This window comes from Platalea leucorodia, assembly GCF_965183815.1.
Source record: "Platalea leucorodia genome assembly, chromosome: 5".
Lineage (NCBI taxonomy): Eukaryota > Metazoa > Chordata > Aves > Pelecaniformes > Threskiornithidae > Platalea > Platalea leucorodia.
Window position 1 is genome coordinate 17,051,283 of NC_138827.1, and position 24,868 is coordinate 17,076,150.

Below are 24,868 nucleotides of genomic sequence, written 5' to 3' on the forward strand. Positions count from 1 at the left end.
TAAGTTGTTAAAGGTTTGTGAGTGCAGTAACACAGCGCTGGCTGGCCTTTAACGACAGCCATGGGGACCCCTGCGGGTGACCCCTGTGCAGTGATTCGAGAGGAGCTGAGAGTGCTCCTTGTATTGCCGGATTAGATCCCATCAGGTGACCTCTTAATCCCCTGACCTGGTGAAGTCCAAGATGCAAGTTACCTTAAATGCAAGTTAGACTTCGCTTTGACTGCAGGGCTTGGGGGGAGGTGGTTGGGGGGGGGGGGGGGGGCATTGGTTTTTTGGGGTGGGTTTTTTTGTTTGTTTGTTTGTTTTCAGGAACCTCATTGTGAATGTATTATTTGGGCCATTTATCACCAATGACATTTTCACCAAATGTCAGCATAGCCCCTTTGTCCCCGATGGATGGAGGCTGACTGCTGTGGTCTTGATGCTTCTCAGCTTCTGAAATGCTTCTTCTCAGTTATGATGCTAATTATAGAAAGAATTGGCAGTCCATGACACCAAGTGTAGGGAAACATAGCTAATTTTCTTAACAAGTTATATGATCACCAAGTTTGCATCCTGCTTTCTTTTTAAAACGGGAGTCTGACTGAGCTTTACTCTGTCCCTGCTAATTTGTAATATATATTCTGAATTATGGGACAGGTTGGATATAAAGGAAAACCATGCTCACCAAACATCTTTGTTACTGTTATCTCTGTGCTGCTTCTTGGTTTTATCTGGAGAGTAATAACTCTCCCGTTATTTTAGGGAGAGCCCTCTGCAGAAGGGATGCTGCCCCTTGAGTCCCTTGTCTGTCTGGGTTACTGATATATAAGTAACAGGCATGGGAGAGGAAAACATGGAAAGGTCATTAAATGGGGATCTATACAAGCAAGTGGAAATCGGTGATTGATGGTATCTTTAATGTTTTGGGGCCCAAACACGTGTATGTTTCCTTCTCAGCCAGGGTAATGATGCTTGCAGGCACTGGGAAGCGAGTTTAATGCGTGAAACCGAAGTATCCTCCTGGAGCGCAGGTGCACCTGCTCACAGGCCATCTTTGATTTCTTCCCTAATCTGGGCAGGAGCTGAAGCATGTGCACAAATGTGGACTGAAGGAAGTTTTTCCCAGGGGTGGGATTGGCAATGATTATATCTTATGCAGAAAGAAAGTTCGACTTTCCCACACAGTTCTCTGGGGACTCTTCTAGCTGGTTGGGGTAAGGCTTTCCATGTAAAATGCCATCCTCCAAGCAAACGGCATTCCCTCAGGTCAGTTTGGTTTTTCTCACCTTGTGCTGGATGTTAGGTGAGCAGTTCCATGTGCGAGTTTGAAACACCTTGGATGGGCAAGCTTGTCTCTCTTTTGCAATGTGATGGCTCCCAGTGAAGACTTCAAGTTCTTATCCCATAGGTCTCCTGTTTTCTGCAGTCAGTTCCTGTATCATGAACAGTACGTGGGGGTCGATTTCACTTGTTAGCCCCCTTTTTTTCCATTCAGCGTATCATATTTGGGAACTTTTTCCATGGGGAGCTCTAGCAACCAGAGACTTTGCACTGAAGCACTAGGAATTCCTACCAAAAGAAATGCTGTTGTGGCAATGCCCGTTGCAGCCCCTCTTGTATCAGCCTGTGAAGGAACAGAAGATCAAGCCCAGTAAGCTGCTGAATACAAAACAAACCTGACTGTAAAGAAAGGAGGCTGGACCTAAAGGACATTATTTCCTAACCTGAATGGGCATGATTGTTGCCATCTATCTCCCCAGAGCACATTAACCATTCTCTCAAAAGCTTCCCGTACCCTATCACCCCACACGCTTGTTTACAACCTCCTAGTTAAGGAGCATTGGAGCAGCGATATGTCTTTGTACTTTCTACCACGTAAACCACAGAAACCCACAGAGCTGGTGGAAGACAGCTGAGCAGCTCATGGAGCTCACAAATGCTCTGTGCCTGCTCCCTTGCTTTGCTGCTGCCTTTTCTTTTGTGCCTCCCTGTTAATCTCTCTCCTGCTTAGGAGGTGACTGTTGCTCCTGACACTCAGTGGCATCCCCAGCACAGTGCTGTTTTCTGCTTTCTTAACCAGGTGTTTGCTGCTGAAGCGTGTGAGCGCTGTCGTCCAGCTCTGGACTGGTGTAAGGGAGCCTTGCTGTTTCCTGGCTAATCCTCCTCCCCAAAGATCATGTCCAGATCTTGCTTTATTGTGCATGCCCTCTGTCGGGGCTGGCTGGGCTTTCTTAGGGGAGATATGGCATATGAGAAGTAAAATAATCCTGGCTGCGTACTTGCAAGAGACGAGGAGCACAGGCAGGCTCTGCTTCTGGGGTTTGATTGGCAGCAAGTGCTGGGCTGATCTCAAATATTGCTGACTTTTTAAAAGGCGTAATTATGTGATTCAATCTATATGTTTGATGTTCTTAATAATCCATTAGTGCAGGATGTAAAGATGGATGCTTCTTAGGAACATGCAGAGGCAACAGAATAGCGGTCCCTTTGTGTGAGCGAGCAGCTTGTTAGGAAATAAGTGATGCAAACAGACCTTTATGGGGCTGATTTGCCTCAGAACTGCTCGGTGACTTGATGTCTTCGTCATCTTGCTTGCGACTCTCTGTCACTCTCATTCCTTGAAGCTTGGAAGGTGCAAAGCCTTGTTTCGTGTTTCCACAAGAATCAAGAGGCAGGTAAGCAAAGGGATGTACTCAGCCCGTCAGGTGTTAACCAAGGACGTTAACCAAACCATGGTGACTTGCTGAAAGTAGCAGCCCCCCACGCTGTCAGTAAGGTGCTTTGCTCGGCAGTGTTGCCTGGTGGTAATTAGGTGTTTTGACATCTGCAACTCCCTGGGGAGACATCGAAGGCACAATGCTGTGCTCTCAAAGCCTCGGCCCTCTCTCAAGTATATATATATTTTTCAGCAGGCAGAGTTTGTTTTCCAGGTGCTCCATTCCCTGTAGAGCTGTTGTTGGACTTGGTGCGTTTGATGGGTTTGAGGACGGTGGGGCTGTCTGCGTGCTGCTGGCTCAGCTCCCCAGCCTGGGTCAGGCTCTTCTCTCAGCCTCTCACTGCAGGCTGGGGGTCCTGAAGGGCTCTCAGCTCCTGGCAGCCATTTAGTCAAACTGCAGATTTTTATAATTGCCTGATCCCCAGTACTGGGACTTGTTGGAGGGGTAGCCGTGCTTTCCCGGTTTGGTGGAGCACCATCTTCCCTGCATCTTTTGGCTTTTCAAAGCCAAGTCACGTTTGTGCTGTCTGGGCTTTGTGCTCTGTCCGAGCTGTTGCGGGGAGCTTCTGGTTTAATTTCCAGGGCTACGATCATATGCTGCATTAGGTGAGGCTGTGCGCCTCTGAGATGGGCAAGTTTGTTTTGCTTTTGGGTGTTTTTTTGTGATAGCAGCATTGCTTGTGAGCTCTCTATTATCAGAAAATACAATTTGTGGCTAATACCCCATTCAGCAAATGTTAGTCCCGTTCTTTTTTTGCAAAAGACTTGAAAGTAGATGACAACTTTGTCGAGTTCATATATTCTGTGTAATTACCTGCTGCAGGCGAAAACCATGTGCTGGGGGAATCCAAATACCTGCCCCACTTGTGTTGGGGGCAGGCTGGGGAGTAGCCGTGAGCTGATGAATTGCTAACATCGTGTCGCTGAAACTTCCTAGTAGCTCTTTGGATCCTGAAAGTCGTTAGTGATTGCATACGTAAACCATAAAATACAGTTTCTGTTTCTTCATTAGGTGAGTGTCTAAGAAACATTGCGTGCCTACTTGTTCAGAAATGTGAGAATTTTATTTTCGTCAACACCTGTGTGCGTAACTATAGTAACACTGATAAAACTTAGTAACTGAAAAAACACATGTAAAGGGATAGGAGTACAGGAACGTGATTTAATTAGATTTTGGGAAGAACCCTAGACAAGGTTCATGTTTGAGCCCCCTGCAGCCATACTCGGTGGGTAAGGGGTAGCAGTGCTGGGTGTTGGGGGCATCTCCTGATTTCTCTGCCCTGGGGTTTTCCTGCGGTGCATGAGCTAAGACCGCCTGTCCGGCTTGTGGTGTGGTGCCACACTGTGCTGCAGAGGAGCTCAGGCTGCATCTCAGCGTGCATCGAGCTGAATTTTGACTTGCAAAGGCCGATGGTTTTGACCATAGACATGACTTTTATGATTCCCTCACAGATTGTTCCCGAGGGTTGCCTCTGGTTGTTACACACAGCTCCTCCAAGTCTCACACCAGGGGGGTCTTTTGACAAGAAGCAGTTAAATGCAGTGCTGTTCCCTCCTATCAGCACATCTGTCTGTTGATAAAGCAGATATAAACAGGGCGCGTAATGAGTTCAGGGCTAACTCTCAGCATGTGTTGCCTCTTCCAACTGGCTGGTGAAGTATGGAGGTAATGATGGGGCAGGTCAAGGACTTATCAGGTCAAAAAGCAAAGCAAGCAGCAAGTCCCCCATATAAAAACTGCCCTACTGCTGGGAACAGAAAATAGGATTTAGGGACTGGGATGGGGAAACAGGTCCCAAACTGAGCCAGGGGCTGGGGGGAAAACTGGGATGAGCACGGGCAGAACAGGAGCAAGGATGTGGGAGCCCCGTCCAGCAAAGGATGCTGTGCCAATCCCAGCGAGGTGCCGGGGCCCCTTCCTGCTTGGGCAGGTTTGTCGAGCCTGGTGCTGCCAAAATCATGCACAGCCGGGTTCAGGCCTGCCCAGCTCTGTGCCAAGATCTGTCCTTGCATCATTACATCTTTGGCTTAACGGGAGAGCATTAAATAGTGGGCAGCTTTGAGTAGAGGAGACATGAGTGGCTTTTATGGGGATGCATGATAGTGTTTGCACGTGTGCTGTCTCTCCTGCTCCGTGTTATTTGAGGTTTGGAGATATTCGAAGTATGTGTGAAGGTTTTTAACGAGCATGTATCAGCTGTGCACAGCCTGTATTGCTGCGCCAGATGAAGTTAGCGGAGCAAGTTGTGCGAGGGAGCCCTGCCTGGAAGTGTGAGCTGCTGCTGTTTTACTGCAGCTCTGTGTGGCTGCAACTGTGCAGCTGGCACTTGGAGGGCTGGCACTAAAAGCAGCATGAAAATGTCATTATCCATTTACAGCTGGTGTTCCTCCTGTAAAACATGAGGCACGTGAAATGCATTTAGGTCAGGTTGGACTCGAGGCCAACAAGAAGTAAGAGCTGAAACTCAGTTTTCTTGCACCAGAGCAAATGCGAGTGCTGCTTGCACATGGCCGCAGTGCTGTTGGGTGTTAGTGGTCCCTCTGGAAGCATGCAACAGTGATGGTGTGCTTCAATTTATGTGCTTTTCATCATCTCCATTTAAAGCTGTCTCCCGTGCCTCTTCCCTTCGCACCTTTATCTTTGTTTGTTTTTTTTGCTTTGTTTATCTTTGCCTGGCAGTTCCCTCTATTACACGCAGCTGAGGGCTGGTGGTTGTTGTGCTGGTAACATGGATCCCATCCCAACACATGCTCTGAACGAGGGAGGTGTCAGTGGGAATATTTGTCAGAAACGGTGATCGACGAGGTTAAACGCCTCGAGATTCGCACTCTCTTGTTCCTGCAAGCCTGCTGTGTCCCTGTTTCATGGCAGCATAGACCCATATATACAAGTGAGGCTGTACACGTGCAACATGGCTTGTTTGGACTGTTAACAGAGAGGTGGTCATTTCTCAGGGGTTTCCAATAAGCACTTTATTTTGCATCAGGATGGGTTTGCAACGCCCCGATAGCAGAGAGCAGGCAGCGCTTCTGAGATGTGTACATTAGTCAAAGGACTAGGTAGGTAAGGCTTGCCAGCTTGATGATGTGATGTTCTGTACAAATAATTATCACTACTGGAGATGCAACAAGGAGGTGGAGGGGATTCAAGTGCCGGGGTTGTAACAGCACGTTGGGAAACTGGAAGTAAATAGGGAACTAAGGTGGAGCTGTGTCTCGCAAAGGATCACAGACATATGGAATAAGTTACCAGGGAAGGTGGCTGGAGCAGAGAGTATAAGTGAGTCTGAGACATCTTGATTAGTTTCTGGACGAAAGGATTGAAGAGTATAGTGAAAAAACAGGGAAACAGGATTTAAAGCACATTACCACTTTAATTTAAAAGTGCCCAAAGCAAGGAAATTCAGATTTAAAGCTGCCAATCTATCACTGGCTGATGCAGGTGTTGGGGTTGGGAGGACTCCACGGGGTCTGTGTGCAGATGGGTCCGTGCCCTGCAGGCTCTGCTCCCTGGCCGGGGCCAAAGCCTCATGCTTGCCCAAAGAATTAGGCCCTTTAATATTTGTGTTATGTAATAATATAATAATAATATTTATAGTATGTATTTTTATACATTAATATTATAATACTCTGCTGTGTGTGCAGTGTCCTTGACATCTTCCTTGTGCAATGTCCTTAAAACTGTTGCAGGGGCTGCTCCCCGCTCACCAGGCTGGTGGCACACCAGGAGCCGGGGACGGGGTCAGTCAGGGAAGGGGTTTTCTTCTCCCCCTTATCTTCATGTATTTGAGAGGCCTTCCCAGGGAGTCGCTCCCCCAGCTCTTCTTTACACAGGGTACATCATGTGGAAGGTCCTGAGGGGCACACGGGGAATTTAGGGAAACCTAAGTGCATCTTTTCAAGTTGTGATTTGTGATTTGGCGGTCCCTCCCCTTGGTTTACTTTCTGTAAACAAAATTTCTCTTTGGTTTTTTTTCCACTTTCCGGATTTCTCTTTCGAATGTAACTACAAACTGAATCGCCCCAAGTCTGAGCTCTGCCTCTCCGAGCTGTTCAAGTACATCCTCAGAAGAAGCTGCTGCAGAACAGAGGAATCCTGGAGCATTTTTTGGCAGGCAGAGACTTAGAAAATAATTTAAATCCTCTGACGTTTCAAGTCTACACAAAAGATATGTTTCCCCTTTTACAGGAGAAAAAAAGATCATTTGAAGTGGTAGTCTTGGGAAAGAAATAGTGCAAAAAGATTTGTAATAATTAGCAATAAATTCTTCCATTAAATTCTCATCATTGTTTCCTAGTCAGTGTTGTCCATCTTTCACACAGAGATGTGTTTTCACAGAGAAAGGATCAATTATTTCCAGGTTATTTGTATATCATTGGATATTTAATCTCTTTTAGAATTATTTTTAATTTTCTTTACTATTAGAAAAAAATGTTTCTTTTAACCAACTGCAGCGAATTATTTTAGAAACTAGTGGTTCATGTTAAACTCTTCATTTTTCTTGTTTTGTTTTTGCTTGGATTCTGTTAAAAGTGTCATAACGTGGGTGGCATTTTAAAGGTTACTGGAAAGGGTGGGGATGTGATTAGCTAATAAGGGAGATGAACTTTCTGGCAAAAATAATGAAGACTTTGAAGCAAGCAGAATCTGGATGCCTGTAGTAAAATTGCATTAGATGTAATGAAATAAAAGTTGGAATTTAGGCGATCTCTGTAAATATAAAAAAAAAAAGAAGCAGAAGAATCAAACGGATGTAGTTGTCATTTCAGTGACAAGCGTGCCCTGATCCTGGGCATTATGGCTCTGAAATTGAGAATAATTATTCTAATTTGTTTTATTACATTAGCGTGGGTAGGAGGGAAGAAAGGGAGCTTTCTTTTATGGCTTTCTCATTATTCATAGGCGAGCACGGCGGGGCCAGGCTCCCGACTCCCGCGCCGGGGCTTCATGGGAATTTTTGGAAAATGATGTCTGCAATGTTCTGACCTTTGCCGTCCCAGCTGCAGCCCTCCTCCTCTCTGCAGGGATCCCACACTTGACTCCTTAGCAACCTCCTTTGTGCCTCTGATCTCTCTCCATTTGTCTAGTAATAGCCCTTGGCAGGAAGACTTGTTGTTCCTTCGGTGGCTGTAAAAGGCAGGGAGCCGCTAATGCCAAGTACTTTTCAAAATCCCTTTCACCCACTCCTTGCAGCGCGTCTTCAAAGTCAATCAGATGCTGGTGCAGTCATGGTGGCTTCTCAAAGAGTCTTTCTGGTAGCTGAGGGAAAAACCAGCAACAAATAAAAGAAAACAAAAATCAACACCAGTGACTTCTCTTGCAGAAAAGTGTTTTCCAGTCTGTCGAGTTGAGGTGCGTTGCAGTTGCCTTTCATGGTGACTCCAATGTAGCTTTTGCGCTGGACCAACCTGCACCCGTTGCAGCAGAATCTGAACGTTCACCTCCTCTGTGAACGGGACCTGTCCTGTGGGCTTATGGTCCTGGGGCCATGTTGGAGCCTGTCCCTGCCTGTGTGGGAGGGTACCAGGCAGGTGGGGTTTATTCACCTGAAGGTGGGTTGTTCCAGAGAATCTGGAGCCTAGTCGTATAACCTGCCAATGTTGGACCAGAACTGATGTTCTCCAGATGATGGGGAAGTGCCGTCATCTTGGTGCAAGCTTGGACCTGAATAGGGCTGACTGTGGGCTTTGAACTGATGCGCACGGTACAGAATAAAGCTATTTAAACAGCAGTGTCATCTGATGAGCATAAGCTTGTCATTCTCTGGCAAAGGAAGAGGTATTCTAGCCTGTTATTTCTCTCTCTCTGCATGGAAGAAGCAGGAGAGATTTGCATTACCAGCTGTTCATGTAATGAGAGGTTTGTATGAACATCAGGTACAGCTCTTCTTAAAGCCTTTAGTTTGCTACTGTCAGAGTTGTAGAAAAAGTTTCCAAAAAGCCTAAAACGTATCTGTGTCACATCTTCCCTGTGTGGCGTTTCTGAAGGAAAGGAACAAAACACCCCTTAGCAGCACACGCGATGCAGATCATCCTTCCTGCGCCGCAGAGCTTGAACCCTCCAGCAGGGCCTGCAGGTGGGAGATGGGGCTTCACGCAGAGGGTCTGCATAGGTCTGGCCCAAATCCCGCCTCTGCCGCCAGCACGGTTCGTGGCAAGCCCTGCACCAGAGCACTCTGCAGTTGAAGATTTGGGCTCATAAATTATGCAAATATTTAAAAGTATGCAAACAATTTCCAGAGCCATAACATGAGCCTTGAGGCATAAAAGGACCATAGAAAATTTATTGAATTTTGAAAAAGCTAGAGCCCTTGCTGGTCTTGGAAATTAAATGTTGTGTCCGTTACGAGGTATATTGGAAAAAAAAGTCATAAAACCATGTCGTGGAGTTCAGAGGTGATTTTACATGTCCAGCAGGAGGATTGTGCCACTGCTGTGTATTGCTGCTGTAGTGTCACACCCATCAAGCATCTTTCCCCTGGTGAAAGCAGCATTTGAGCATGATAGTCATTATTGAGGTTGAAATAAAATCCAGAAATTTTTCAAGATTTTTCCTTTCAAATGCAGAAGAAAGCTGGAGCAGGCAGGCAGCGACCAGGCTGGGCAACCTGGTGCATAACAGCAGGAAAACTCAAAGGGCTTTAGTATTTCTGTCGTGGTCTAATGGCATCGCGTCAGGTCCCTTGGATTTGAGTTCTTCAGGTGCCGGGGTCTGGCGTGATTGAGGAGGAGCATAGCTGGCTGTCCCCTTACAGCGCTGTCCTATAGTCCTTAAACAATTTTTTTTTTTTTTTTTTTTAAATTTTAACTTTGTAGTGCTCCTTCCTCTTCCATGACCTTGGGGTCTAAATTACAACTGCTTTTGTCTTTAAAATACACTTGTATGTATTTGGCTTTCAAAAGGTGTTGAAACCACTTTTTCTGAGGGTAGCAGAGCCTGGAGGGTGGCTGAGTGTGTGAAGTGCAAGGCACCATTTAGGATTTTCTCTGGGAGTGTTTCATATTCATATTATGAGAAAAATTAAAATCTAGAATTTAGGATTGCCCTTTGTTGATATTTTTTTTTCTTTTTTGCCCATCTTTTGTATTGTGAAGACACAGAAAGGTCTTTAAATTGACTCTAAATTTATAATGCTGGTGCCCCGTACCCCGCCCTTCTCTCCAGAGCCGGTATCAATAGGGGTTTTGCAGACATAGCTTGAGTCACCAGGCTTTTTCTCGGCTTCCCGTGCTATTGGCCTGTCTGTACCATTTTTTTCAGAATTAATTTTGGGCTGAAAAAGTCTCAAAGAGTGCTTTGTTCCTCCTTGACACTCACTCCAGGGAAAAAAAAAAAGGAAAAAGAAAAAAACCGTGGAAAATCTGACATCTGCATTGTAGAGAAAAATCAATAGATAGGGAGGAATATAATTATCCCCCACTCCTGAAAGAATTTTTAAGATATTTTTTTGTAACAGTGACTCATATCGGCTTAGAGCTTGAATGACATTTTAATTATTTAGGCTTTTTTTCATTTTGAATCACCAAAGTACAGCAGCCTGAAAGGGGTACAGTTGGGCAGAGCAATCTGCGTAAGATGAAAAGGAAGGATTTGGCGTGTCGGAGTTCAGCCGCTTCCCTCCCTTCGAGCGGCGTCGGAGCGGGAGCTGCACGGCTCAGGGACGTGCAGAGCAAGACGCTGCTCCACTCTGCAGCGACGGGTGATGGATCACTCCTGGGTCCGTGAATCATGTTAGCTGGCATCAAGTAAATAAGGAAGCAGTTTTATGTTCTTAGTAGTTTTGCTCTTTATGCGAAGTGTAAAATCCATACGGAGTTGCCTGTAAGGGTGCATCCGTGGTGGCTCTTGAACTGATACTTGTGCCTGGGCTTGATCTTTTGGAGGAGGGTCAGGGACGGAAGTGGGGCTGGTAGAGTTGATGGAGGAGAGGGAACAAGGGCAATGTCATGGATTTTGTTTGGGCATAGGCAGGTTTAATTAGAAGGGGATCAGCTAATTAGAAAGGCAATTGAAAGCAGAGTGAACGCAGGAGAAAAAGAGAGGTCTAAAGTAAAGCTGGAGGTCAAAGACTGTGGTCAGCACCCATCTGCGTGGGGCAGAGATGGGGTGAGAGCTTAGCAGGAGATCTGGGAGAGCTGGAGGTGCCAGTTAGACCCGCATGAACCTTCCGTGGAGGATGCTCCCCCTCGTCTCCGTTGGGGTGGCTGAGCTGCATCCAGGTGGGACGACAGCCTTGGGTTGTGCAGTGGGCAGGCGGCTAGAGGACCCTCAGAGGAGGGAGACTGGAGATGCATTTTTGTGATTCTCATTGTCCATGTTGGCTGTGATGTGGAGACGGTGGAAGGAATCCTCTCCACCTCTTCCAGGACAGACCCACACAGTTCCCACGCTCTGAGCCTTCTGCAGATCCAGAAGGCCTGGGGCAGGACCTGGGGGTCCAGGGAGTGGTTCCCCTTACAAAGCCTCTGCCAGTGGTAGGAGGGACCAGGCAGTCCTCACAACTCAGTGTTTTGCTTAATCCTAGTGGCAGGAGCTAGGGACGATACAATAAAAAGCAGCGTCCAGATGTGCTCCTCTCACCAAAAAAATGCAGTAGAAAAGCGAGGACGCGTTCTCTTCACACGTTCATCCTCTCTGTGATTTGAGAAGGCAATCCCCAACGTGCCACAGTGCAAATTCAGATTTCGCTACCCTAAAACCAGTGAGGTGTCTTCAGAGGATGCTGCTGGCAGTCACGCAGCTCGCATCCCTCTTCAGTTCTGCCTTCCAGTCCTGTGTTCTGTTACCTGTGCTGCTGCATGCCGTGGCCTTAGGTTTGTCATTTCTGCCACGATTTAATCAAACTCATGAAATGCAGAAATCAAAAGCTGTTGGTGAACTTCCTCTCTATGGCTTAATTTCCCCTGAAATCCCTTTTGTTGGATACTCTCTCAGTGATGGGGAAAGAAAGGGGGCATGTGAGGTTACTCAATCAAATGAGACTGGAATTGATTCAGTGGGAGTGAAGGGGTGATTTTGATTTCCACCCTCAAAGTCCCCTGGCCGCCAGTTGGCAAACTTTGTGAATGTATTCAACAATCTACTGCATTTGAAAGAGAATTTATTAATCATAAATAGCTAGTTTTCAGCAGGCTTACTGAGTTTTATAAACAGGACTGGTTCGGTGCCTTGCTGGCTGGGTCAAGTCCTGCAGCAGGCAGGCAGGAGGATGAATTTTTGCAGCGTGGGTTTTGCTAAGAATTTGCTGGGAAATATTTTTTTTTTCCTCTGGTTTTCTTGTGGATCTGCTGAAGTGACTGCGTTGTCATCTTTCCTTTAACACTGTAGTAAGCTATCAAAGCTAGTGATGATGCTGGAGGCAAAATGGGGTCTTGTTCCACATAGCCAATATCTTATCTAAAGCCAACAAATAAAATATAAGTACAGTAACAAAAGTCACCCGTGACACCTGTGGTGTATCCAAGGCGCACGTTGACTGAGCTTGGGAAATGCCGTTTATACGTGATCGTGAATGCATGGACACAGAGCGGGGCTGGTGGATGGAAAGTGCACGGGGGCTGAGCGAGGATGGCAGAGTGGCTCTGGTGATTAAAACCAGGCATTTCATTGAACACCATTAAAAAAAAAAGGTCCTAAATGTAATTTTCCTTCCCCTGTGAAAAATACTGGTGAATTTAATGCACCTTAATTGTGAGAGCCTGGGAGCCCTGGAGGTTGGTGTTTTCGAAGTACAAGCAGGTGCTGCATCTCCATCCTCCCCTGCACTCCTCAGCCGTGCCCTAAAGGGAGCAAACTTAGTAAGGGAGAAGGTATTGAGCACATATTTCATTCTGGATGCTAATTCAATCCAGGGTTAACATTTTATAGTTCTCATGCGGACAGCAGCGCGAGGAGATTTCTGAGTGTGCAGAATGGCCTGGAGCTGCAGTCAGCTGTAAATTAATATGACAAAGATCTCAACTTTCCCCTTCCCCAGGCCAGGCTTCCTTATTACTGGAAGGGGCTTGTGTGCACGTTCTGGCTGCCACAAGCTCGGCCAAAATGATCAAACCCCGGTGTCTTTGTAGCCAGCATCCCATCAGTATGAATTTAATAATTCTGGTTAGAGCTGGATTCAAAGCAAGGCCATGGAGGTGAAAGGGCAATTGCTAGTTCACTTAGCCACCTGTTTCCTTCCCTTTAGCTTATATTTAATTTGTATTGCTGAATACCTTTCCCTTCTGATACGCAAGGCTTTGAAAGTCCCTTCACCCACCCCCAATGTGCAAACAGAGACGGCATTTCTGGGGGTGCTTGGTTTTTTCCTGGGGTTGTAAGCATATGAGCATGCATTTGCCTTTATCATTGGGAAAAGAAAATCAACTTTAAAAGCCGTTTCCCTATCCCTCCCCAACACATACTCACACTTTTTAGTTTTATCTAACAATTAGAGCAGATCATAAAAAGTGAAGAATTAAAAAATGTTTTCAAAAATCCCTGTCTCCTGCCCATTGGTCTCCTATCCTTATGTCAAAATAAATGCAGGATTCAAGTTTTTAGCTAATGCCCTGCTAGCTTAGAACTAGGAAGAAACTTCCTAAATTTGTCAACTTAAAAAAAGGAAAAAAACCTTTTCAAGTAGTTCTGGAATTTAGAAAACAAGAAACAAGTTAGTGCACTGAGCTTCCTGTAGCACATCTTTTCCATGTTTCCCAAATGATTGCATCACCACGTGACAATATTAGGAGCATTATGCCAAGCCGGAATAATATGAAAACATGTATGAATGAGAACAATGACTTTTTATAATAGCGGTGACTGGAATTGACAGAGGAAGCCGCATGCCGCAGGACCGGGTGCTCCTGGCTGGTGCAAGGTACCCACGGGGCTCACAGCTTCGTTCTGTGTTTGTGCGGCATCCCGCCCAACAGGGTCCTGTTTGGTGACACTAACTCCTCGACGCTATCGCTGTGCGAATAGTAGGTGCTGTTTCAAATTGCCTGGGATCTGGAGGTTTTCTTTGGTATTTCAGACTTGTGAAAAGTGGTCAGTGTGTCGTAAGATAACCAGGAGTAATGACGTTACCAGCTGGCACGTAGCCCCTGCTGTGCAGGCAGCCCAACTTCGCAGGTTTAATAAAAAGTTAGGGAGATGGTTGTGTTGGACAAGGAGCTGAAAGCGGGATGAGAAAGGCTTTCCTCTTCTTTATGATGGTGTCTTATTGTACTGACATCTTCGGGATGTTTCAAAAGGGCCATAAAAGCTGGGATGGTTTAGTACGTTGAGGTGTGGTCCGGTCTTCAAAGTGAATTACAGTGGGTAAACACTTACCTGTCATTTTTTATCACTCAGCAACTGGAACTCAGGAAAGAGCTCAGCTCCTCAGTAAACAGGGTCTGGCAAGACCCTGCCCCACATACAGCAGCAGTTTCTCAGGAGTTAATAGCAGCTGCCCTTGGAAGTACTTTTCTGCTTATTGCCTGCCTGTAAGCATGGCCAACTTCTGACAGCATTAATTAGCACTGAGCTAACAGATCAATTTTGATGTTGTATCAAAAACCACATGGTACCTGAAGGTGCTTGAACACCACAGGGAGAAATTAAAGTTGGGAGGGATGGAAGGGGACCAGGCTTGGCATGGAGTACACCAAACACTGGAAAATATGAAGAGGGCTCTGCAAGTGTTGTCTTGTTTTGTTTGCTTCCTGAGCCTTGAAGTTATTCTTTACAAAACTAGAAACTTAAACATGTAAGAGAAAGAGCGCTTAAGCTGGAGGCTGGTACAGCAGGTTTGTGGTATCAGCTGCCCATAGCTGCCACCTGGAAGCTACTGAACAGTCTAAATGCCTTTATATGTTCTTGGACTTTGAAGGTATCAGGCAGATCCTACTCTCAAAAAATGCCACACACACACACCCCAGTAATGGAAAAATCCTTTGTTAAAACATTTCCATCCTGGTCTTCCTGACAGTCAGGCATTGCCTCCAACACAGCCTTAATGCAGCAAAACATCAGGTTTGTTCTTAAATTTGTCCCACCAAGGGCTGATCTGTGGAGCTTGGTTGCAATCATATACTTAAACCCGAGTGCCTTGCTGCATTAGAGCCTGAAGGCGGGTGTTTCCTTTCTCTCCTTTCCTTCTGCTCAAGCAATGCTCCCAGAAGGTAGCAGGAGCTATGAGACCTGACTGCCACGCGCTGCAGGAAGGAAGCAGTTAGAAATGTGATTTCAAGGTTGTGAGCCCTGCTCTCCAAAGTGCTGCTAAATGAGTTCTTTCCTTTTCTTGTTTTCCATTTGATTTGTCTATATCGTTCACCTTTTAAACTTTGCTTAATATTTCCCCCCAAAATACTCCTTGCAAGGTGTTTGTAGCTTATGTCCAAATGAGAGCAGGATCTTCCAGGTCTGCTGGAGTCTCATGGGGTTTTCCCAAGCGCATTGCCTCTGGCTCCTTTTCCTTCTGGTCCCTCGCAGGTCCTCTCCACATCCAAAGAGAGGACAGTTGGGGTACATCAGAGAGGCACTAGCCTCTGCTTGTCTGCAAGCAGGGGCTGGGGATTTTTCCCTATGCTTTGATCTGTGGTATGGCAGCATAATCTGCTGCAGCTGTGGAGTCCAGGCCAGTTCAATACTCACAGAGAAATCTTGAAAATGGATTGGGAATTGTTAGCAGACTGAAAGAAATCCAGTGAATGTCAAACTCCAGCAGATGTGGGGATCCCCGTTTCCTCCCTTCCTCCTTCTATCCTCCTGTGCTCACTTGGACACAGATACTGTTTCTCAAACTAAGTTTGCATCTTCAAGAGAACAGGAGCTGACTTCCAAAAATGCCAGCAGAAGCCAAGTAGTTAGGGGAGAGCATGTAAAAAACCAGAGTCCATCCGAGCATGGAGCAGTAGGGTATGTCAGAGCTCATCCTGGGTGTGTCCATACCCAGGGATCCACAAGTCTTCACAGCAGGATTAGTTAGTGAGCCTCCATGTCTCATTCTCCTTTTGTGGTCCTCCTCAGTGGAGACGAAGCTACAGAGCATGTAGATTTTCATGCATGCATGCTCGTGTTTCTTGGTCCAACTTCATTTGAAAACTGGAAAACTCCCATGCCAGTGTGGGAGTGGAAGTGGACTTGAAGACAGCAGCAGGGTAAAGAAGACTTGAAACGCCCCGTAATTATGAGAGTGGGAGTTTTCTGTGCTGCAAAACAGATTTGATATTAAGAGCTTTAAGTGACTTTCTTGTTTGAAAGCTTTATAGTAAACAAAATGTGATTAACTCCCTTAGTGACTCATTGCAGGAAAGATTTTGATTTTCAGTATGTGCTTTTCTATCATATACTTGTTTTAATTATCCCTGCTGAATAATAGAGCTTGATAACAGCTTGGGCAAGGTAGGAGGGAAGGTCATCAAGATAGCTGTCCTTTTTTAATATTCCAGCATTTTTGCACAGAGCCTTTCTTAGCATCTGTCCTGCCACTGACAGGGCTGCTGGCTGCAGCACATCCTGTGAGATGCTATCAACATATCCTGTAATTTTAGAAAAGGTTTGAGGGGCAGAGCGATCTGCGGATGATTCGGGAGGGGGAGATGAAGCCTTGACTGTTGGCAGCGGGTCTGTCTTGTCCCTGCCTCCCGTGCTCCAGCCCTCGCAGAGTGATGGAGAAGAGAGTGACAGGATCTGCTGAATAACTCACTAGAGAGTAAAACTGCAGAGCAGCCACCGGTATCTACCGTTCTGCTTTCCCATCCCACGAGTCTTGTATGATGTCACTTTGCATCTGTCATGCTTTTATCTGCGCCTTTATGGACCAGCTCTGCTTGGGTTTTGGTTTTTGGGGGGGGGGGGGGGCGGGGGGGGCGGGGGGGGGGCTGTCCCTTTCATGATGATGCTGAGATGCAGACCACCCGGGCCAGGATATTTCCAGGTCTGAGCTCCTGGCGTGGGCCCATCTCAGCTGTGCATGGAGCCACCCCCAGCCATTGCAACCTGCGTAAGACGGCAGCATGCGTGAGGTTTGAAGGTGCCTCTTTCCTCCAGAGGCTGCTGGGAGGGCCAGTGCTTAGGCTTCAGTGTAGCTGTTATGGAGTTTTACAGGTCTGAAGGCCGGCAGGGATGTACTGGGTACCAGCATCCCACAGACTGCCCACCCTCCAGGGATGGAGCATGCACTGCGCTGCTTTGGTACCCTTCCTCCTTCCCATATCGTGCAGAGTCATGTCAGACACCACAGAAACCTTGCCTTATTGCTATCTTCCTTATCAATCTCCTCCGTAAAATAATGATTACCCTTTACTATATCTCCTTGTTCATCCTCACTGGTTACGATGGCGTTGATTTGCTCTGTTGCATCTCTAGCATTTGCCTCTGTGAGGTGATGCTTTTCCTGTGGCTGATAGTAGATCCTGGGAGCTTGTAGGGAGCATGCTATCTAGCTGGCATTTTCTTGGTTGGCCACGGGATGGTATTGTGTACAAATGGCCCTGCCAGGGGGGACTGGCTTTCATCCCACTCCATGAGATGTGCCATGAAGATTTTGGGCTTTTACTGCCTTAACTCTTCCAGGTTCTTCTGGTTCATTCTTGGCTAAAAATTACAGGATGTAAATTGCCTGGATTCACGGATTTTGAAAATGTGTAATAGTTTCTGTTTACCGTCCTCTTCAAGTTAGCATTGGCATGAAAAATATTTCATTTTTTTTATGACTAGGAAAAAAAAAGGAAAAATAATTTGGAACAGCAGATGGGTTAAATCTGCTTGAACTCAGCAATGTGCCTGATAACAGGTACAATTTAAGGCTGTAAATAGCCCTGTTGAAGGCTACTGGGGTCACCCCTATTCACAAAGACATACATGTCTAAACATCAACTGGTATAAGGCTCAGACCAACAAAGGTGCCTATTTCCTATTAGTTTACCTGCCCAATAAGCTTGTAACTATTTTTGTGGATCTTTGTTTGCTTAAGAAAGTCTATGTTGGGTTAAGCCCAAGGTCCAACTAACCTCTTATATTGTATCTAATAGCAGCCATTAATAGGTGCGTGGGGAGGAATATAAAACATGAAGTGATCTGGGGCAGCTCCTCTCAGCTCCTGGCAGTCAAGTGGTTTAGGGACTTTTCGGGGAGGAGGTGCTGTTCAGAAGTTACCCCGAGCCTGTTCTCTGGCAATGTGTCTAATTCCTTTTGAACACATTTGTACTTTTGACTCCCATAAAGTACATGATTTGCTGTGTGGAAAAGAATGTCTTTTGTTTGTTTCTAAACCAGCTACTCGATCCTTCCATCAGATTGCCTTTACGTCTTGTATCAGGAGAAGCGGTCAATAATCCTTCCCAGTTGACCCCTTGTGTATCAGTCAGGAGTTACTAGACTCTGCTTTGTCCTCTCTTTTCCACGGCCAACAGCCCTGGGCTCTCAGACATCATGCAGCCCGTATACAGCCTTGGGAACTGCCTATTTCTAGATATTTACTTATGAGGTCTGGACAGTTTTGGGGGGTCTTTAACTAGAATTTGGAATATTACTTCAGCCCCAAACCTGCTAAACTTTGTTTAATGCTGGAAGTGAAGATTTTTTTAGCAATTTGGATGAAACCAATAGGCCAGGATGTGCCATAGTGCTGGAATCTCCTCCTCCCCTGAGCTCTCAGATTTTAGCACTGAAAGGTCACTGGTCTCTTCTTGAAAACTTTCACTACTGCAGATGTAAAGAAGCTTCAGGATGCTCCTGGTGTAGCTGGCAATGGGTCCTTATAGAAACTGCCTGTATTTTTCTACTAAGGAAGGCAGGGACATTATAATTAGGGGCAATGTCAGAGGTAGGCAAATACCCCCTAATTGTATGCAGATGATAGAGCTGATTCAACCTTTTGACTAGTGAAGCTTTCCTCAATTTGGGATATCGTGATCCTAATCAGGGACCTTTCCGCCATACATCAAAGCCGTCAGGCTGAACCGGCATACCTTCAGGCTGGCATGGCTTGATTGCAAGGCTTCCTGCTAGCAGGCTCATCCCTGGCCAGGTGTCTTTCCTGCTGTGGACGACTGATTCCTTTCTACTCTTCATCACTGAGGCAAAGAAATTTAATCCCAATATTACTGCCAGCCCTGGAATGGACCCACTGATTTGGAAATTTCACCTTCTTGTTGCCCTGAAATATCACTGCACAGCAACCTCTGATACCTGCTTATTTCATTGCCAACCTCTAACCTCAGGTGGAGCAGACCTGTCATTAGCGCATTCATCTGTGTTTAGATCTGTCAGCTTCCTTCCCCTTCTCCTCTTTTGTTTCTCTAATTACTTTGATTGCATCTCTGTATCCAGCTCAGGGCTGGTGAGGCAGCGGGGTCCCCACCCCAGTCTGTGTCACTATTTCCCTTTCTGTGGGCAGCAGAGGTGGCTTTGCAAGAGGGAGACAATTGGGTCTGGATTTTAAAATTGTGAACACAGCTGTGTTTAGCTCTGCAGGTAACTTTTCAGTCAGTTATACAGAGATGTCCCAGTGGCAGAGCCTGGTTTTTGCTATTGCATCTCGATGCTCTGCGCCTCCCTGCCTCGTACCCAGCAATGCTGGAAGCTGATGCTGGGAGCCCTGGGCTGCTCATAGCTGCTCTGAAAAGGCTCATGTGTGGGTAAGGCATCTTCCAGCACCCTTTAAGTGATGTGCCATATTCCACAAGGATTTTGTGTCAAATTTTCAGTAAACGGAGTCATGGAAGGAGTGGAAGGAGTCATGTTGGAGCTCTCATTGTGTTATGTTCCCTTGGGGACAATGACTGGGCCTAGGGTGCAGATGTTCCATGGGTCTCCAGAGGGTCGTTCCAGCCTCTGTGCTTCCCTGCCGTTACAAGCTCTCCCTGTGGTTTAACCAGAGTATTTGGCATCTTGAGATAATACCTTGACATACAAGATAAGGTAAAATAAAATAATTTTGACGGTATTTTTTGTCTTTTTTTTACCCCCCCAGGGGCTGATTAAAATTCGAGGAGATCGCTGCTGGAGAGAGTTAACTTGCATGGATTATCACTACGAGGTGAGCGATCTGCACATAAAGACTAATTTCTCTTGTCTGCTTTTACTTTGGTAGAAAAATTTTCTCTAACCTTTTCTCTTCTGCCAGGCAGCTCTCCATGTTTTCTTTCTTAATCGTAGCCTTCTGTCTCTGGCAATGCAGTGAATGTCCCTGTGCCAGCTTGGTGATGCTATTTTTCCCAACCACAGTCCTAAAAGACCAATTTTGCTCCTTCCCTCCCCTCACCATCACGGACTGATTCAGGAGCAAACCTGAGCCTCACTGAGAACTCCCTCTGTAAAAATGTTACAGGAGAGGAACAGAAAGGAGTTTTGCTTAGCATTGTGCTGAATGCTTTCTGCTTACGCTTCCAAAATGCAGACATATGTAGACAGAAATAGAGCATCTCAGTGCTCTCCAAGATGCAGAGCACTAATCGTTCACAATTCAGAATTATACGGTTTTATCTTTTTGACATCTGTTTCAGTGACTGCATTGCATTCTGATTATAAACTGTGGTTTGTATTCTGGCTCTGAGTGTTGTCTCCTCTTTGATTACAGAGAAAGGGAGCTCAGCTTCCCCTCTCTTTTTACCTATATTTTTGCACTTGCATTTTATATAAACAGTGTTAAAAAAGAAAGAAATTGTTGCATTCGGTGACACTCCACTGGCCAAGTAGCCCTGGTTTAACGAAGGAAACAGTACTGAAGCAATATTCCCTCCTCCAGATTAACATTGCAGCCACTGACAATGGCACACTACGTTGTAACGCTCCTGATCTGTAGCCCATGTACATGTAACGAGCGGGTGAGCGCGCCGCATCTGTTAGCACGAGGCTGCAAAGTCTCAGCCTGGTGCTGCACTCATCCCGTGTTGGTAAGACTCGGGTACCTCTTCGTGCATCAGCCACACAGCTATTTACAGCCTGAGTGTCAGTCCCTGGAGATGTACCTTTGGGGTGACATTCTCCGCGGACCTTCATCACGTCTGGAAACCATTTCCCCCTTCCAATTAAAGCTGGCAGAGCCTGACTTCTCTGACCTGCAGAACGTGTTCCAAGGTGTTGCCTATGAATTACTTTTTACGGGGTAGGCATGCTGAGCAGTGGAAACGGGGATGCTCGTACAGGACCTCTGTCTTTCCACCCTTGTGTGAAGAGAATTGCATGTGAGTGCCAGGGACTATGTTACTAGTCCTGTTACAGGACTGGGATTTCTCTCCCCAAAATAAGGAAAAAATCTATCAATTTCCCAGGCGCTGACACCTTTATTTTTCACTCCTGTGACTGAGTTAACTGTCTGCATGTTTTGAAATGGAATTTTGCAGGTCAAGAAAGCTGTGTCTGACTTTTCAGCTTTAATCGTTCATTTTTGTTATTTATCATTTACTTTTAATGGAGTTTCACCCACTGAATGCAAGGGTGACCTTTTATGAAGGCTGTTGCTCAGTTAGCTCTTGTTGGACCATCAGTGTCCTGCTTCATTCTGAGTAAAACTTTGGATGCAAAGACCCTTCAGTGCTGTTGTTCTTAATCCTGAACACAAGGCAGCTGTGGTAAATTGTCCTTCATTTTTGCCTAGCAGCGTGAGGGCTCTGCTCTGCGTGCTGCCAGGCACCTGGCAGCAGTCAGAGAAAAGCCAACTCAAAGCGAGCCCCCCAGAATCCCCCGGCCGGCTCCGCTGGTGACCCCAGCCCACAACAGTCAGCCTGCGTAATCCCAAATATTTCAAATCAAAACCAGAATCAGTTCTGTAGCCCAGAAGGCTAATTAAGACCATTCCTGTCATATCCATAATGCAAGATCCCCAGCCTGTGCAAGTAATTGGGAACAGGGGCAGGGGGCAGATCACATTATCAATATCAATTATTTTAATCCACACAAAAGAAGCTGCAATAAAAGGAAAATGAAAGAGGCCTTTAGACTTTGTCTACGAGTGATAACAGACAAAGGACTGCAATTCACCTGCTGATTTCAACCAGCCAGAGGGAAGGAGAAAAGGGTGAAGCTGAAGATACCTCTGCGAGGGAGGGAGGGAGCTGGGAATCTGCTCGTAATTAGGATGATAAAACTGGGTATTGGACCAACTCGTAAGTGGACCTGGGCCAAATGTAGTCTGCTGTGATGTATGTTGGCCACCCCAGCTCTCCTGTTCCAGTCCTGAACTGCAGTCCAAAATCTACATGGGCTTCTCTGCCAAGAGAATTAATGAAAACACATGGCTTCCATCTCTCGCGTGGTGAGCGCGCCCTGGACTATTTATTTGTAGTAGAACCAGCAGCTATGCTCGTGGAAAATAACATTTCCACTTTTGTCAGGAATCGTGTATAAAAAAGTAAAATGTTATTATGGCTTGGGTAATTAAATGGAGCATATTTTTCTTCCTTCTTTCCTTTCTAATGTGAAGGCCCTTAATTCCAGCCTTTATGGAGACCTGTTCCTCAACTGAAGACTCTCTGTTTAGAGGGCTTACGATCTGTGACGCTGTGTAATTTGGAGAGGGAAATGGCAGAACGCATGGTTTACATAGGAAAGGTATTTTCCTACCAGCCTAACGCTTCTCTGATCCCTGAGGAATAGATGGGCTCCAGTAAGCGTGGAAGAGAAAGGCAGATACTGATGGAGATGAGAAGACTTTGCTACACCGCCATACACAGCCTGGCACATGGAAACTGTCTGGAGGCTGGGATGAGGGGTGGGAGTGGAAACACTTGGCCACAGCTCTGGGTGCCAGGAGTCCCAAACCCTAATCCCAGCTTGGCAAGACATGGTAAACAGGGAATTTAACCTTCTTCTGCATTAGTTTCTTTGCTAACGTGGCCAGAGGCTCTGAGGTAGGTGCATACGTTTGCACCCTGGTGTGCACGCAGGTCAGGGCTCCTGATGCCTGTTGTGCCCCGGAGCTTCACGTGCAGCAGTGTCTATGTTAGCATGTGAAAATGGATGTGCATGGGTGGTAACTGGCAGGTGAAGTCCTGAGGTCTGAGATGCCATGGGCTTTGTTTATCATTTATTGGGTTTGCCATCGTTTCACTGCCAGCTGTGGTTAGATGGCTTTTTTCCCTATAAGAAGTCCCAGTAAAAGGGAGGCTTTTGCTCAGTGGAACCTGTTCCTGATGCAGTTAATGCAGAGGGAAGCTGCTTCTGGGTTTTAGGTCTGTTTGTCATCATGATTATTAAGCATTTATCTACTGTGTACACAATGGTTTACAAATATGTGTGCAGCGGTTTGCAGACTGGAGCTAGATTTCTGCTTCCACTGGAGTGCATGGCATGGATCCCACAGCATTCAGCGGCATCCTGCCCGTTGGGCAAGACAGAGGCAGCCTTGGTTCCCTGCTTGTGTGAGCGAGGGGACGTGGCTGAGCGTGTCCCCCTGCCCCTGCCTGTCCCTGCCTGCTCCAGAGGGCCTCCTTCCCCCCCTGCAGAGTACAACAGCTCCCTCCCGTAGCCAGGCTCCCAGATGGACCAGGGAAAAAGTTTGCTACAGAAGGTTTTGAGCCACTTGAAGCCATTTCTGGAGCTTGCACAGCTTGTAGGGGACTGCCCTGGCATGAGCTGGAGCAGCTTTCTAATCACTGTTAGTAGGTACCAGGACTACAAGCCAGGCGTGGGATCGGGGAGCACCAACCTGCTCCCCAGGGGCCTCTTACCACTCCCTCCTGTGCCAAACTTTATCTGGCCCGAGCTTTGCTAATTCTGGGTGTGCTGCATAGCTGGCATAAGCACAATGTCTTAACATGCTCCAAATGAAGCAAATCCTCTTGTGCAAGACCCATATTTTAAAATCTGCCCACCAAACCTGCAGCTCTCCAACCTTCGCACTTACACTGCAGAGCACCTTGTGACCATATGTCTTGGCACAGGCCAGGTTTGAGTGGCACAGGCAGGAGATGAGCTTTTCTGACTTGCAACCAGTCCAAATGGAGCTTGTGCTTTTGGATGCTGGTGGTGGTCTTGGCAGAATAGTTAAGCAGATAATCTTTGGGGTTTAGGAATGGGAAAGTCCTACATGGTCACATCTATTGCGTCTCCCCTCATTCCAGTGCAGAAGTACTCCCTGTGAGATGCAATCCAGTGATGCATTTTTATAATGGCTGCCAAAGTATTGTTGCTTTTTAATTACAGACAGATATCTTGTAAAATTCAGCCACCAACTGGTAGGAGCAGCTGCTGAAGCAGCTGCTCAGGCAGGCGAGCGTGTGGAGGGGAGCCCCGCTGAGCATCCTCCTCTGCCAGTTTTGCACTGAAACTGCGCAGGAGCTGTTAAACACGTTCAGGGGGTCCCTCGTGTCCCGGTGGCCTGTCCTCGGCTGGGCCAGTGCTGGGTGAAGCTCAGCAGAGCTGCGAGCCATGGCATGTGCCAGGCAAGGAACCTGTGGCCCTTCTGCTCACTACTGGAACAACTTGTATTTTATATGTTTAATTTTAAGATTTTTTTTTTTAAGTGATGTTTTGAAGGGAATGCCTTTTATCCAAGAGTTTCTCAATGATTTACATCCTTTGCTGCAGAAAGTCAGGCTAGGAAGGCAAACTTACTACTGAGACAAAGATGAGGCAGAGGGATAAAGGGAAAGGAAAACAAAAACCCGCTCTCGAAGCAACAAAGTCTTTGTCAGCATTGGAAGTAAGACCTGGGATTTGCTTCCCTGCTGTGGAGTTATCTGTGGGTGCTCAGGATGGGTCGCTTGCCACGAAGCAGGAAAGTCTGAAGGACTTTGCTGAACCAACCTCTACTTAATAACTGAGTCACATTTTAGTTCTGAATTTGTCAGTGCTGCTGAGAAAAGCTTTGTTCTTTACGTAAGATGCTGCGCAGCCACAAAGGTCACTTCTTCTGATTTGTACAAATTGTCACTAATTATTCTGTAACTGTTTTTCTTAAATAGAGGCTGTCAATCAGCGCTCCGCTTCTGGCGTACAGCAGCTCTCCAGTTCCTGGAGAAGCTCTCCAGAGCACAATGTCTTTTGTACCTAATTATGGGCTTGCTGACTGATAGCTGTGCTGATAAGGATGAGAAGGAAGCTCTAACTGCTCTTTAACTGCCTCTTGATTTCTTTTCTCCCTTCTCTTCACTGTATTAGACTTTGTTAGACTTTTCATCTAGCTTTTTCCAACCTATTATGGAACAAAAAGTAAATAATATCTAGCAATTCATTTTGATAAATCAGAAAATGATCTGCTT

The 24,868-nt window shown here is 46.3% G+C and overlaps 1 protein-coding gene across 1 annotated transcript in view; it reads left to right on the plus strand.

Moving 5' to 3' along the window:
* LMF1 (lipase maturation factor 1) overlaps positions 1-24,868 on the plus strand; it is a gene marked incomplete at its 5' end in the record, with an annotated part of 205,678 nt that overhangs the window by 63,921 nt on the left and 116,889 nt on the right. Inside the window, one exon of the mRNA XM_082312524.1 lies at positions 19,639-19,704. Within this exon, the coding sequence (XP_082168650.1) occupies positions 19,639-19,704 (66 nt within the window). The remainder of the gene's footprint in view (positions 1-19,638; positions 19,705-24,868) is intronic.